The sequence below is a fragment of the Vombatus ursinus genome, unplaced genomic scaffold, assembly GCF_900497805.2.
Source record: "Vombatus ursinus unplaced genomic scaffold, bare-nosed wombat genome assembly UNPS02014818.1, whole genome shotgun sequence".
In the NCBI taxonomy this organism is placed as follows: domain Eukaryota; kingdom Metazoa; phylum Chordata; class Mammalia; order Diprotodontia; family Vombatidae; genus Vombatus; species Vombatus ursinus.
The window spans coordinates 8,220,991-8,237,075 of record NW_020954596.1 but is presented as its reverse complement, the minus strand read 5'-3'; the positions used below and the strand labels follow the sequence as shown (position 1 = coordinate 8,237,075).

Here is a 16,085-nt window from a genome sequence, read left to right as displayed (position 1 = left end):
GTTTAATCAATAGTGATTTAGAGCATGTTTTCATGTGACTATAGATGGCTTTAATTTCTTCATCTGAAAACTGCCTGTTCATATCCTTTGACCATTTATTAATTGGGGAATGACTTGTATTCTTATAAATTTTAGTTGATTCTCTATATATTTTAGAAATGAGGCCGTTATCAGAGAGACTGGTTGTAAAAATTCTTTCCCAATTTTCTACCTTTCTTATGATCTTGGTTGCATTGCCTTTGTTTGTGCAAAAACTTTTCAATTTAATGTAATCAAAGTTATCCATTTTGCTTTTTGTAATGTTCTCTATTTCCTGTTTGGTCATGGATTCTTCTGTTCTCCATAAATCTGTTAGATAAACTATTTCTTGCTCTCCCAGTTTGCTTACAGTATCAGCATGGCACTATTTTTTAATAAATGCTTGTTAATCGATTCCTTGATGGATTGATGCTCTCTGATCATTTCTTTAGTATGATTGCCTATATTTCCCTAGGAATCAAGGTCAAATTCGCAGGTCCTATTCTCTTCCTTTTTTAAAAATTAAGATAACGTTTGACCTTTTATAGTCCTTTGGTGTCTTTCCTATTCCCAAGTGAACTTTCAAATATCACTGATAGAAGCTCAGCAAACACATCTCTATCTGTTCTTTCAATACCCATTGATGGATTCTTCTGGGCCAGGTGACTTGAATTCATTAAAGTGCTCTCTCTTACTAGAGCCTGTTTTATTTATCTTGTTTAATCACTTGCCCTTGATCCTTCTCTTTTCTTCAGTATAGATTTAAAAAACCCACTCCTTTTTGTCATCCTTAACTCTTCTTGCCCAGCCTCAGCTCATTTTAGCAATATTTTAATGTCACCGTGGGTAGGAGGTCTTCAGTAGGGAACCCCAGGGATCTGTGGTGGGGTCCTTTCTGTTGAACATTTTTATTAATGACTGGGACAAAGGATTGAGGCATAGGTGGTGTGATCATCAAATTGGCCGATGGCATAAAGCTGAGAGGGATAGCTAATACAGTGAATGACAATTAGAATCCAAAAGGATTGTGGTAAGCTAGAGCACTGGAGTAAACCTAACAAGATGAAATTCAATAAGGATAAATATATATATAAAGTCTTGTACTTGGGTACAAAAAATAAGCTTAACAAATAAAAATGAGTGAGGCAACAGATACATAGAAGTTCTGAAAAACAACTTAACGTTTCAGTGGAATGCCAGCTCAGCAATGTGATGTGACAGCCAGAAATGCTAATGTAATCCTGAGCTACATTAAGATGGACACAACTTCCAAGGAGAAGGTGATAGTCCTACCTTACTAAGCCTGTGTAGTTGGGACTCTTCATCTTTTTTGACTCTTCTTGTTAGCTGCCCAATACCTTCTGCCTGCACTAGGTAGTTGTAATAAGCTTCGTACTACTGGACCCCTTCCTTCTCCACAACCAAAAGTTTCTTTCATCTTTTTTTCATTTCTTTCCTTCACATTGGGGATGATCATAATCATGAGCATCAGTAGACTGAGGGGTATGAGGAGGGTTTGGATAGAACGCTAAGGAAAGGAAACTTTAAGAGGCCTTTGTGCCTAGGCCTGTTCTCTACCTCAGCACCATCCTCCTTTGTAGTCATCATCTTTTCTCCAGCCGGAGGCTCAGGGTTGGGCCAGTTCATGAGTCTCATTTCACCAAGAGGACAAGGATCCAGCTGGGACATTGCCAGGAGGTTAACTACAAGAGCTGATGCCTAATTCTCCAGCAGTTCTAAGGGAGGAGTTCTGGGCTCTGAGTCAGCCTGGATATAGGCTGAAGGCCAAGGAACTCTGGAAGTGCCAAGAGCAGTCTGGTGAGGTGAACTTTTATTATTATTTTTTTTCTGTAAGAGTTACCTCGTGGTAACTTTATTTTTCCAATGTTGTTCTTGGTCCTTCTATTGTATTTAATTTTGGCTTGGATGACAAAGGGAGAGCTGGTTCTAGGCTGTATCTTTGCCATCTTGACCACCTTCCTTCCTCTCCCCTCTCCCCCCGCCCATTTCAGGTAGGTTAAATGACTTGCCCAAAGTCAGAGCTAGAAAATGGCAGAGCTGGGATTCCTGACTGTAGTTGAGCACCTTTCCATTAGACTGTGCTGTTTTACTTAAAAGCCTTTCTTTTGTCACTCTTTTAGAACAACAAATACCATAGTTAGCTTACAGACCCATAGATTCTACTAGGATTTTTGAGAAAACAAAGCAATCTGTTTTTCTCTTCTCCTTTCAAAGCAGTAAGGAAAAGCCTTTTCCATCCTTAAATTACCCTCTCAGTTATTAATTAAGGAAAATGTAGGTAATAAAAGGTACTCCCACAGTCATTCATTCGTTGGTGGTCTTGCTGCTGGGGATAAGTTGTCTGAACACTGAGCTCCTTTTCTTCTGCAACGGAACAGCAGGCTTCTTGCCAATTACATTTATTTCTTTGTACTGTTGTCTTATGAAGTGACTGGGAATGGGAGGAACTTTCTATTCACTAATCCTTTTTCATTGCCATTTGGGGATGCTTTTCTTGCAAAGGAGAAAGAAAAAGAGAGGCTAGTGGATTTTTATTTTTTCCATTTTTTCATGGGCATGGTAGAATACAAGCAGCTTGTCCCAGGCCAGTGAATATCTGTGTAGAGTGCAAAATAGAGTGTAGCTTAATGATCTGGTAAACTCATTTCATAGTAAGAGTCCCACATTGAAGGTCAGAATAGTGCTTTCCTTGTCTCTGCCAATCTTTCAACTTGGGAAGATGGTTTTGGTAGTTTCTTTTTTTTTTTTACACTCCCTATCACTAGTCCCTGAAAACATCACACAACTTTATCTGCTTTACATGTTTCCTTTTAAAACAGAGTGCTCAAAATCTCAATGTAAATCACTTTCAGGAATAATTATAATTGTATTGGTGTATTTTAAGAAATGATTATTTTTGTGAACTTTAGGACTGATTTGGTGGTGAACATTTAGGCTGCCTTTCTATTTTGCCTGTGATCTTTGATGCCTTCATATTTGAAGACAGGTATATTATTGATAGAAATTGTTTTATAACGTATCATATGTCTTATTTTATTGATATACTTTTCAATCACTATACTACTATGTTTAGTTATTTTTGAGTATTTGTGTATCTAGTTCTGCTGATCAACTTTTCTATTTTATTAGGTATCCAAAAGTTTTTATTATAACTGCTTTCTAGTATACAATAAGATTTTGAACAGCTAGAAACACTTTCTTGCTAGGTTTTTCATTATTTCCTTTGAGATTCTTGAACTTGTTCTCTCCAGATAAATTTTTTTTTCCTAGCCCTATAAGGGAATCTTTTGGAAGTTCGATTCTGTATGTCATTGAGTCTGTACATTAATTTAGGTAGTACTATCATTTTTATTACATTGTGATAACCCAGTCTTAATTAGCAAATATCTTTTCTGATAATTATGTATCTTTTTTTTTTCTATGGAGAGTACTTTGTAGTCATATTCTTAAAATTCCTGTATTTGTCTTTCATACATTCTCTATTAATTTTGCATAGAATTTCTTTTTTTCTTTCTCTTCTTGCTGGATCTTATTTGTAATACCCAGAAAGGCACATGATTTATGTTGGTTACTTTGCTATTTATTATTTCGGTTGACTCATCATCTGAAAAAATTGATCATCTTCTTTGCCTCTTCTTTCTCTATCAATTTTTTTCTTATTTTATTGATCAAGCTATCATTTCCAGTAATATATCAAGTAACAGTTGTGACAGTGAATGTTCTTATTTTTACCATTTCTCCATAACAGATAAACATACACTTGATTTTAGATAAATAGTATTTGTCGTTTTAAGGAACAGCTCATTAATTGCTATACATTTTAATGGGTTTTTTTTGTTATAATGACTGTTTCAGAATTATATGGTCATTATGTTTACTGTTTTCATAATACTGAATCAAATGTGCATCCCTGTAATAAATCCAACATGGTAATAGTGTATAATTCTCTTACCTTAATATAATGACATGTTTGCTAGCATTTTATTCAGTTTAAAAAAAAAACAGCTCCTGGTTTTAGCAATTCAATTCTTTTTTGTTGTTGTTTTCAAGTTTGTTGATCTCTTCTTTGATTTTTAGAATTTTTATTTTTGTATTTGATTGGTTTTTTGATTTGTTGCTTTTCTAATTTTATAGTTGTATATCTAATTTAGTGATATATTTATTCTTTTTTCATTGATGAAAATATTTATAGATATACTTTCCTCCCATGCATCCCACATGCTTTTATATCTTGCTACATTGTTACTCTTTACTTCAATAAAATTATCTATTGTTTCAGTGGTTTGTTGTTTGACCCACCAAATTTTCAGACTTAAATTACTTTCAATCCTTTCTTCAAAGACCATTTTTGAATATAAATTTATTGTGTTGTGATCAGTAAAGTATGTGTTTAATATTTCTGTTTTTCTACATTTGTTTATGATGTTTTTATGCTTTAGCATATGATCAGTTTTTGCCAACATGCTATATGGAGTTGAAAAATAGATATATTCCTTTCTATTCTCATGCACTAATCTCCAGATGCCTACTATATGTAATTGTATTACAATATATAATTTTTTTTTAAATTCCATTCAGCTCTTTAACTTTTTTCTTATTTTTATTAGGTTTACGTTTGCCTAAGAGGGGCACGTTGAAATTTCCAACTATTATAGTTTAATATTTCTTTCTTCCTATAGTTTGATTAATTTTCTCTCAGTTGTGTAGATGCTATGCCATTTGTTACATATATATTGAGTATTGATATTATTTCATTATCCATGGTACCCGTAAGTGTAATGTAGTTTCTGTGCTTACTTTTTAGCCATGTCTATTTTTACTGTTGTCTTGCCCACCTTGCTTTTTGTGTTCACTTGAAATATTCTGCTCTAGGCCCTCAAGTGAACTCTGTAAATTCTTGTTTCAAATGTGTTTCTTATAAGCAACATATTCTTGGATTTTGCTTTCTAATCTATTCTCCTACATATGTCTTCATTTTATGGGTATTTGTATCTAATTCACATTCCCTTTTATAGTTATTAATTGTGAATTTCCTTTCTACATAACTAACCTCTTACATGTTTTCCTCTTTTTTGGCAGCCCTGCTCATTGGAAAGAGTAAAGGGGAATGGAAAAAGAGCAGGAATTTGATTAATTGTATTGAGCTGTATATGAGTAGTTTGTTCTTACTCCTGTGCCCCTCCTTTCTTCACCAAGACCAGACCCCAATCGCTGGTTCTAATGCCTTCTTTCTTTGTTTTTATTTCATCCCCTGCTTTGTGATGAGCCCTCTAGAGTTGAAATTTGCTTCATTTGTGGTTATGCCCTACCTGATTCTACTCTTATTTCCCCTCTGCTTTGGCTCCTTTCTGTCTCTTGAGAAAGTAATGTAATTCTACCTCAAGCATTCTTTTTGTTTGTGTGTGTACGTGTGTTAAATCTTTCTGTATTCACCCTCCTCTCACCACTTTTCATGTTTGTGTACTCTTCTCCCACACTCCATTTAAATAAAATAGTAAATTACTCTCTTCTTCCTTCTTTCTTCTCTTTATTTCTTCTTTATTTCCTCTCCTAAAACAAACCAAAAAAAAATGGAACAAAATCATACACAGACCCTGTGTTTATCTTATTTTTCTGTAAAACTTGAAGATGTTAGGGTTAATAAGGAACATTTCATAATAATTTACGTCCTTCTAGTTGCTCAAATTTATTTACCTTTCTAGGTGTCTCTTGATTTTTTTTTCACGTTTTGGACACTATTTAGTTCTGGTCTTTTTATTAAAAATGCTCTAGTTTTATGTTCTATTAAAAGTCCAATTTTTTTGCAGTTTTATGCTTAGTTTTATATTGTAAGTTAGTCTTGGTTGCAAGTCTTTATCTTTTGCTTTTTAGAATATCATATTCCAAGATCCCCCTCGCCTTATAGTAATTACTATTAAGTCTTTTATGATACTGCCTATGGTTCATTGCAACTTGAATCATTTATTCTGACAGCTTTCACTATTTTTCCTTTGATTTAGAACTTTTGTATTTTGGGTTTGCCTTTAGAGGGTGTTTTTATTTTGGGGTTTCATTCATGAGGTGATGGGTTAATTTTTTTTTTCTATTTTTACTGAGTCCTCTCGCTCTGAGAAGGTTTCCTTTTTTATGATTTCTTGAAATATGATATTTAAGTTTTGTTTGGTCATCCTTTTCAGGAATTCCCAAATGATCTCTCCTTGATCTATTTTGTAGGTCATTGGTTTTGATACCTTATATTTTCTTCTATTTTTTCAATCTTTTAAATTTATTTTAATATTTCTTGTCTTATGGAGCTATTGGTTTCTGTTTGTTTTCTTCCATTTTTCAGTGAGTATACTACTTTTGTAATGTGTTCTAACTTTTATTCTTTGCTATTTATTTTCCTTTACATTTTCCTTCCTGAACTCCAATTTCATTTTTAATATTATTTTTAATCTCTTTCTTAATCTCTTCCATTTATTCTTAGAGTCCTTATGGTAAACCACTTTTTTTCTCTGAGGATCTATTTGTATTTGCTTTAAGGTTAATTCCTTTTTATGGACTTACCTTTTGGTGTTCTCTTAATCCATGGTATTTTTTCATTGTGTTTAGTATTTTCTATTGCTTACTCATATTTTTAGCTTTAGTTCTTGTATTGTAATTTTATGTTCAGGCCGGTCTACTCTGGCAGTCTTGGATATATTGTTAGGGCCTTGTTTGGTCCTGTCCCATCCTACAGTCTTGATTCTGCAGCTAATTTGGATGGGATGGCTAGTATTAGGCCCTATCCTCTGCCTCAATCCCTGACTTTTGTTTCAGACAGCCTTAGTGGCCTACTTCTATGTTTAGGCCTCCTTTGTTCTCTTTCTTCTCTTTTCATGATCCTCAGTCAGGAGCTAGTTTCAGTCCCTGTTGTGCCATTGACTTTCCTTACGGGATGTTGGAGAACATGCTAGTCTCAGTTCTCTTGCACAGTTTCACTCTCTCTCATCCCTAATTTTCTAGTGGCCGAGTTCTGAGTTGTACTTTGACTATTGGAGACTGGTTCTGTCCATTGTTTCTATTATGATAAGTTAGGGGGTACTTGAGTACTGGAGCTCATGATAACTTTTTTCTGTCCCTTATGCCCCCATCTCAGAGAGCTGGATGGCTTCAGGTCTATGTCTGGGAGTTTGTACTGTCTTACCTGATATAGATTCTTTTCCTGCCTCATTTGGCTTATGTGTTTACCTGGTATGACCTCTCTACTTATAACTGTCATTTGTGTGTGTGTGTGTGTGTGTGCGCGCGCGCGTGTGCACTATCTTGAACTGATAGAGGAACTCAATTCTGTATCTTGTTTGTTTTCTTGTTATTGGTCTTTTTAGAATCTGTTTCTTATATTTCCTGGTGTTTATGTGGAGAACTTTAATACCTTTAATGTCATTATCTTAATTGAAAATTGACTATTTGCGTTTTAAGCCTTACCTCTAATTGAGAATTGAAAGGGGATGAAGTGAAAGCAGTACTTAGGAAAAAATGTATTTCTCTAAATGTTTATATCAGTAAAATAAAGAATACATCAATAAGTTGGTCATGCAACTGAAAAAAAAATTAGAGAAAAACAAATTAAAAATCCAATCAAATACCAAATTGGAAATCTTGAAAATCAAAGGAGAGATTAATAAAATTGAAAGTAAGAAAACCATTGAACTAATAAAGAAAACTAGGAGCTGGTTTTATGAAAAAACCAATCAAATAGATAAACCATTGGTTAAAATGATTTTTGAAAAGGAAGAAGAAAACCAAATTACCAGTGTCAAAAATTAAAAGAGTGTATTCATCATCAATGAAGATAAAATTAAAGCAATTATTAGGAGCTATTTTGTCCAATTATATGCCAATAAATCTAACAACCTAAGTGAAGTGGATGAATATTTGCAAAAATATAAAATTGCCCAGATTAATAGAAGAGGAAATAGAATACTTAAATAACCTCATCTTAGAAAAAGAAATTGAACAAACCATCAATGAACTCCTAAGGAAAAAATCCCCAGGGCCAGGATTTATAAGTGAATTCTACCAAACATTTAGAGAATAATTAATTCCAATAGTCTGTAAACTATTTGGAAAAATAGGCAAAGAGGGAATCTTACCAAATTCCTTTTACAACATAAATATGGTGCTGATACCTAAACCAGGGAGAGCAAAAATGGAGAAAGACAGCTATCAACCAATTTCCCTAATGCATATTGATATAAAATTTTTAAATTACAACCTGGCAAGGAGATTATAGCAATATATCACAAGGATCATAAACTGTGACCAGATGGGATTTATGCCAGGAATGAAGGGCCAATTCAATATTAGGAAAACTATTAGCATAATTGACCATATCAATAGCAACACCAACAGAAATCATGTGATTATCTCAGTAGGTGCTGAAAAATCTTTTGACAAAATACATCTATTCCTATTAAAAACACTAGAAAGGAAAGAAATAAATGGAGCTTCCCTTAAAATGATAAGTAGTATCTCTCCAAAACCACCAGCAAACATTATCTGTAATGGGGATAAGCTAGAAGCCTTCCTAGTAAGATCAGAGATGAAGTAAGGATATCCATTATCACCATTATTTTTCAGTATTGTACTGGAAATGCTAGCTATATCAATAAGAGAAGAAAAAACAGTTGAAGGAATTAGAAAAGGCAATGAGGAAACAAAACTATCACTCTTTGCAAGTGATATGATAGTATATTTAAAGAATCCTAGAGAATCAATTAAAAAACTAGTTGCCATAATTAACACCTTCAGCAAAGTTGCAGGATATAAAATAAATCCACATAAATTATTAGCATTTCTGTATATTACCATCGAAGTCCAGCAGCAAGAGATAGAAAGAGAAATTCCATTTAAAATAACTGCAGACAATATAAAATACTTGGGAGTCTACCTGCCAAGACAAAATCAGGAACTATATAAACATAATTGCAAAGCAAATTAGGGGAACATGGAATACTTTACCTGTCAGACCTGTGGATAAGAGAATAATTTATTTAAATACATTTTTATGACTAATTCTTTAATTGGACAATATACCCCACATCAACTAAAGTTGCTGTATTCAATGATTAAGTTGTTTTTATAGCCTCTACTCTTTTTTTTTTTCATTAATATATTTTTCCCCAATTACATGTTAAAAAATTTTTTAAACATTTGGGTGTTTTTAAAGATTGAGTTCCATATTCTAACCCTCTCTCTTCTCCCCCTCACTGAGATAGTAAGCAATCAGATATAAGTTATATATATGCATTCATCTAAAACATTTCCATATTAGTCATTTTGTATAAGAAGCCTAGACTAAAAGAAAAAGAATGAAAGTGAAAAATAACATGCTTTAGTCTATATTCAGACAATATCAGTACTTTCTCTGGAGATAGATGGTATGTTTCATCATTAGTCTTTTGAGATTGCCCTAGATTATTGCATTGGTGAGAATAGCTAAGTCATTCACAGTTCTTCATCTTACAGTATTGCCATTACTGTGTTCTCCTGGTTCTGTTCATTTCACTTTGCATCAGTTCATGTACGTCTTTCCGGGTTTTTCTGAAATTATCCTGCTTGTTAGTTCTTATAGCACAATAGTATTCAATCATAATCATATACTACAGCTTGTTTAGCCATTCCCCAATTGATAGGCATCCCTTTCCAATAGGCATCAATTTCTATTCCTTAACCACCACAAAAATCACTGCTATAAACATTTTTGTACAGATAGGTCCTTTTCCCTTTTTTTGTGTCTTTGGGATATATACCTAGCAGTGGTATTGCTAGATCAAAGGGTATGCACAGTTTTCCAGCCCTGTGGGCACAGTTCTAGATTGCTCTCCGTAATGGTTGGATCAGTTCATAGCTCCGCCAACAGTGCATTAGTGTTCCGGTTTTCTCACATCCCCTCCACCATTTATAATTTTTTTGTCATCTTAGCTAATCTGATAGTGTGAGGTAGTACCTCAGAGGTGTTTTAATTTGCATTTCTCTAATCATTAATGATTTAGAGCATTTTTTCATATGACTATAGATAACTTGGATATGAATTTGGGAATGACTTGTATTTTTATAAATTTGACTAAATTCTCTATATATTTGAGAAATTAAATCTTTATCAGAGATATTTGGTGTAAAGATTGTTTCCTAGTTTTTGCTTTCCTTTTAATTTTGGTTATATTGGATTTGTTTGTACAAAAACCTTTTTTTAATATCATCAAAATTATTTTATATTTTGTAATGCTCTCTATATGTTCTTTGGTCCTAAATTCTTCCCTTTTCCATAGATTTGACAAATAAACAAGGGAGAAAATTATTACCAAACAAGAGATAGAGAGCATTACAGAATATAAAATAGATAATTTTGATCACATTAAATTAAAAAGGTTTTGCACAAACAAAACCAATGTAGCTAAGATTAGAAGGAAAGTAGGAAACTGGGGGAAAATTTTTGCAGCAAGTTTTTCTGATAAAAGCCTCAATTCTCAAATATGTAGGGAGCTGAGTCAAATTTATACGAATATGAGTCATTCCCCAATTGATAAATGATCAAAGGACACAAGCAGGCAATTTCAGAAGAAGAAAACAAAGCTATTTATAGTTATAGGAAAAAATGCTCAAAATCACTGTAGATTAGAGAAATGCAAATTAAAACAGCTCTGAGCTACCACCTCATACCTATCAGATTGGCTAATATGACAGAAAAGAAAAATGACATGTTGGAGGAGATGTAGAAAAATTGAGACACTAATTTCCTATTAGTGGAGTAGTGAACTGATCCAATCATTATGGAGAGTAATTTGGAACTATGCCCAAAAGTCTATAAAACTGTGTGTGGTCTTTTGACCCAACAATACATCTACTAGGTATATACCCCAGAGACATCTAAGAAAAAGGAAAAGGTCTTATATGTACAAAAATATTTATAGCAACTCTTTTTGTGGTATCAAAGAATTAGAAATTGAGGGGATGCTTATCAGTTGGGGAATGGCTCAACAAGTGGTGTTATATAATTGTGATGGAATACTATTGTGCTGTAAGAAATGACAAGTAAGATGCTTTCACAAAAAACTGGGAAGATGTATAACTGATGCAAGGTAAAGTAAACAGAGCCAGGAGATCATTGTACACAGTACCAGCAATATTGTACAGTGATCAACTGTGAATGACTTAGCTATTCTCAGCAATACAACAATCCATGACAATTCTGAAGGACTTATGATGAAAATTGCTATCCACCTCCAGAGAAGGAACTGATAAAGTCTAAATGAAGATCGATGCATACTTTTTAAACTTTCTTTATTTTTATTTCTTTATTTTTTGGTCTGTGTTCTCTTTTGCAACATGGCTAATATGGAAATATGGTTTGCATGACTGTACGTGTAAAATCCATATCAAAGTGTTTGCCTTTTCAACGACTGGGGAGGTAAAGGAGGAAGAAAATTTGGAATTCAAAAATTATTTTAAAAGTGAATGTTAAAATTAATTTTACATGTAATTAAGATAAAATAAAACATTCTAAAAAAAGTTAAAAAGAGAATTGAAAGGGGAATGAAAAGTAAATAAGAGAATGCTGCTACCTTCAAGGAACAAGCATTCTTGTGGTGATAATGAGAACAATATATGACATGCACATAAATAACTATAAAATAAAATAGAACCTGAAAAGTACATAATAAAGGTATAAACAAAGTCTTATTTGAGGTCTGAGAAGCAGGATCAGGGAAAGCTTCTGTGACAAAGTTCTATTTCAGCTACATCCTGAAGAATTGGTAGAATTTCAACAGCTGGAGTTGAGGGAAGGGGTATGTTTAGTGAGAGCAGTAAGGACAAAGTATAAACAAAAACGTAAAGATAGGAAAGTGGAGTATGTGATCTCAGAACAAAGAGTACTCCAGTTTGGCTGGAGCATTAAAATGCATTTAGAACGAAGGAGTGATTAGAAACAGGACAGGGAGGTGAGTTATTACAAAACTGCATGGAAAATACTGTAAATTAAATATCTACTCTTAAGTTTTGTTCAACTACGAATAAATAGTTTAAACGATGAACTCATTCTCTTGCGTCTGCATTGACACAGATGGTTCCCCTGCTATGTCTGGAGGGTACTCCTCTTTCATCCCCAATATTGGAAATCCCCTTCTTTTACAATCTAGCTCACAGAGTAAGTCCTCTGTAGAGCCTTCTGTGATTCTCCCAATTAATAGTGATCTCTTCCTCTCATATTTTCCTAGTATACTTTGTCTGGACTTATTAGATCCTGAAGGAGAGGAGATGATGTTATTTTTCATTTTTATTCCAAGTTTTTAACACAGTGACTCACATGTAATAGATGTTTAACAAATGTTTATTGAATTGAAGGAATTGTTAATATTTATTTCTATTTTCTAGTTAAATGCTTTGCAAGATCTTCATCCTTTACCCAAGATCATTTTAAAATATAGGCAGGTAAGTTATTTTTTTCTAAATAAGGATAGAAAGGTCTCCTTGGTGGTGATAGTAATTTGCTGTATTGCAGCCAGAATGTTGGCTCTGTTGCTTTCTTATCCTGAACTATAGTGCAAAGCAGGCTTTGTGTATAAAGACAATCTACCTATTCATGAAAAGGTGGGACCCATTCCCCCCTTTTGTCCCCAGCCTTTTAAAGGTTATGTCCTTCACAAAAACCTGCTTGAAGGGCCAGGGCAGGGAGAATGGGTTATAATATGAATACTGTGCTTGATTCTTTGCTTTTAGTAAATCCCTAGATGGATACTTTCCATGTCTTTAAATGGGGAGTGAAGAATGTCTTTCCTTCCTTACTCTTGTATTCTCACACTGCGTAGAGGTCACATTCATGAGCCAACTTATTCTGGAAGCTGTTTGAAAAAATGACTGCAAAATCCTCTTGGGCAAATGCATTGGTTGAAGGTTACTAACCTTAGGTGAGTGATTTTCTGACCTAGCATGGCAGAAGCTAGATGAAGCCTGAGAATTAAAGAAGTTGGAAGGGAAGGTTTTCTACTTCCTATTGTTTTGTAGGGCAACATGATAGCATAATGACCCAGTGGTAGAAGAGAGTAGCAGGTGGGGAGAATCAGGGTGATGATCATTTAACTGGCATAGAGTATTTTTTCTTTTAAAAAATTAAATGATTCTTGAGCCATACTTCAAAAATATATCTGGTATTAAAACATTCTTTTAAATGAGAATTTTACTCCATGTTTAATATGATCTCAAAATGTCTAATATAGTATGATGGGCCTAGTAGTAGAAATTCTTTGGGACAGTTTAAATGCCTCAGGACACTTAGACGTTGTCACCTTGGTGCCTCACTAATACTATGTCTTTAGAGTTTTTGACATTGTCATGTATGTTTCACCGCTGTGATGAGCCCTGTTTGATATCATATATCTTCTTATAAATAGCCTGAAGATTATTAAAGAGAATTAGACTCAGAGTTAAAGGAGCTGAATTCAAATGAGGCCTGTGATACTTAATAACTGTGTGACTTTGGCTAAGTCACTACCCTCTCCCCTAGAATAATAGATATGGAACCCGATATGACCTTATAAGGAACCTGAGACCAAGAGAGATAAAGTGAACCCAGGTATTCTTAATTTCAAGTCTAGAACTCTCTCTACTCTGTCATGTTGTTGGCCTTAGTTGTCTCATCTGTAAAATAAACTGAAGGCTTCTTGGTTCTTTGTAAAAAATTCAGAAGCAAAGTTTTGAGGACTTGGACTATTTAACTATGACCTCTAAGTCCCCCTGCTAGACAATGGTTGTTGATTGTTGTCCGTCATTCTCAAAAAGGACCAAAATGACATCACTATGTTAGAGTCAAGTTACATTGTGTCCAGCTGTGGCTGATCAGACCAATACAAGCTTGGAATGCTCTACCACAGGTTGGGCACAAGTAGTCCATGTGAACATTTGGAGTGGGTTCTGTAAATTTGTGCATCTCGTCTTTCTTTTGAGCTCCTTCAATTCTGCTTTGCTCATAGAGCACAAATGCCTTTTTTGATGTGGGTATGCCACGTTGGGTGCTTCTTTGCCGGTGTCTCCCATGTTACACAATTGATTTCAAAGTTTTTCAGAGAGACTTTGAGAGTGTCTTTGTGTTTCTTCTTCTGACCACCATGTGAGTACTTGCCTTGTGTGAGTTGTTCTCCCTAATAGTCTTTTAGGCAAGCATACATTTGGCATTCAAGCAATGTGGCCAGCCCACTGGAGTTGTGTTCTCCTCAGTAGAGTTTGAATGCTTGGCAGTTTAGTTTGAGAAAGGACCTTAGTGTTCAGTACCTTATCCTGCCAGGTGATCTTCAGAATCTTCCCAGGACAATTCAAATGGAAGACCATGAGCTTCTTTTAAGAGTTTACTCAAATTTTATTTTCACAGTGCTTGCTTAAAACATTTATTGTATTTTGTTGAATCTGAGATATTGTCACCATGTATTTCCACTTAAGCCCTACTTCACTTCATGCTAGCAGGGTTTCTTGAAGGTGATATCAGTGGAGTGTGAGCTCCGACACTGTCTACCACGCAAGAAAGACTTTCAGTAAATGCTTAGTGATGGATTGTAAGTCTCTTGTCTAAGGACCTGCTGAATTTGGAGATACTTATCATCAGATTAGTTGCATGATTACAAAATTTTCAGCCACAACAACTCTCAAAAACTTCCCACTTACTGGTGCTGCTGCTGCTGGTAGACATACTAAGTGTTATAATCCATGACCATATGATCAGTATCCACACTGGTGAAATTACAGGTCCTTGAATTGTAAGCCGCTGTGTACTTTGATCTTAAATTGGTATCTGAATATTGTCAGTATCCAGCCCATAAGACTTTAAGGAATTTACCACTGCAGTTCCCTTCACCTTGGCTAAATGAGCTATCCTTGGCAACATAAAAGTACATTTTGGTGTCATTTATTAGTGATTTTTGAAAAGACCATTTTTATTCCTTTTTATTGAAATGGGGGGAAGTCTGGTTACTGAAAATGTGAGTTTTCCTCTGAAACTTTTTCTTATTTAAATTAAAGAGAAAGTCACTCTTAATTTTTTAATCACTTAGATTCATAAGGTCAAATCAACCTTTGTGGATGGGCTGCTGTCATGCATGAGAAAGGTAACTAGATTTTTTTTTCTTTGTTAATTCGTTTATTTTTAGTTTTCAACATTCACTTCCACAAGATTTTGAGTTTCAAATTTTCTCCCTTTCTCTCCCCCCATCCCAAGATGGCATGCATTCTGAATACCCCTTCCCCTAGTCTGCCCTCCCTTCTATCTCCCCTCCCCATCTCTTATTCCCTTCCCCTTCAATTTTCCTGTAGGGCAGGATAGATTTCTATACCCCATTGCCTATATATCTTATTTCTCAGTTGCATGTGAAAATAATTTTCTTTTTAACATTTGTTTTTAATCCTTTGGGTTCCAAATTTTCTTCCTCCCTCCCTCCCCACCCACCCTCATTGAGAAGGCAAACAACTCGATACAGGTTATACATGTGTAGTCATGTAAAACACTTCCATAGTAGTCATGTTGTGAAAAACTAAGAATATTTCCCTTACTCTTATCTTGACTCCCATTTATTCTATTCTCTCTTTTGACCCTGTCCTTCTTTAGAAGTGTTTGCTTCTGATTAACCCCTCCCCCAATCTGCCCTCCCCTCTATCATCCCCCTGCTCTCTTGTCCCCTTCCTCCCCTATTTTCCTGTAGGGTAAGAGAGATTTTCAGACCCAATTGAGTGTGTATGTTACTCCCTTCTTAAGCCAAATCTGATGAGAATAAGATTCACTCATTCCCTCTTACCTTCCCCCCGTTTCCCCTCCATTGTAAAAGCCTTTTCTTGTCTATTTTATGTGAGATAATTTACCCCATTCTACCTCTCCCTTTCTCCTTCTCCCAGTATAATCCTCTCACACCCCTTAATTCTCCAGATATCACCCCTTCATCTTCAACTCACCCTGTGCCCTCTGTTTATCTATCTATCTATTATCTATACATATAATTTTTTCCCTCCAACTACCCTAATACTGATAAAGGTCTCATGAGTTA

At 34.6% G+C, this 16,085-nt stretch overlaps 1 protein-coding gene across 1 annotated transcript in view; it reads left to right on the top strand.

Moving 5' to 3' along the window:
* Window positions 1-16,085, top strand: part of POLN (DNA polymerase nu) — a 312,741-nt gene that overhangs the window by 67,357 nt on the left and 229,299 nt on the right. The window contains exons 11-12 of the mRNA XM_027836282.1: window positions 12,436-12,492; window positions 15,102-15,155. Coding sequence (XP_027692083.1) covers window positions 12,436-12,492; window positions 15,102-15,155 — 111 coding nt within the window. The remainder of the gene's footprint in view (window positions 1-12,435; window positions 12,493-15,101; window positions 15,156-16,085) is intronic.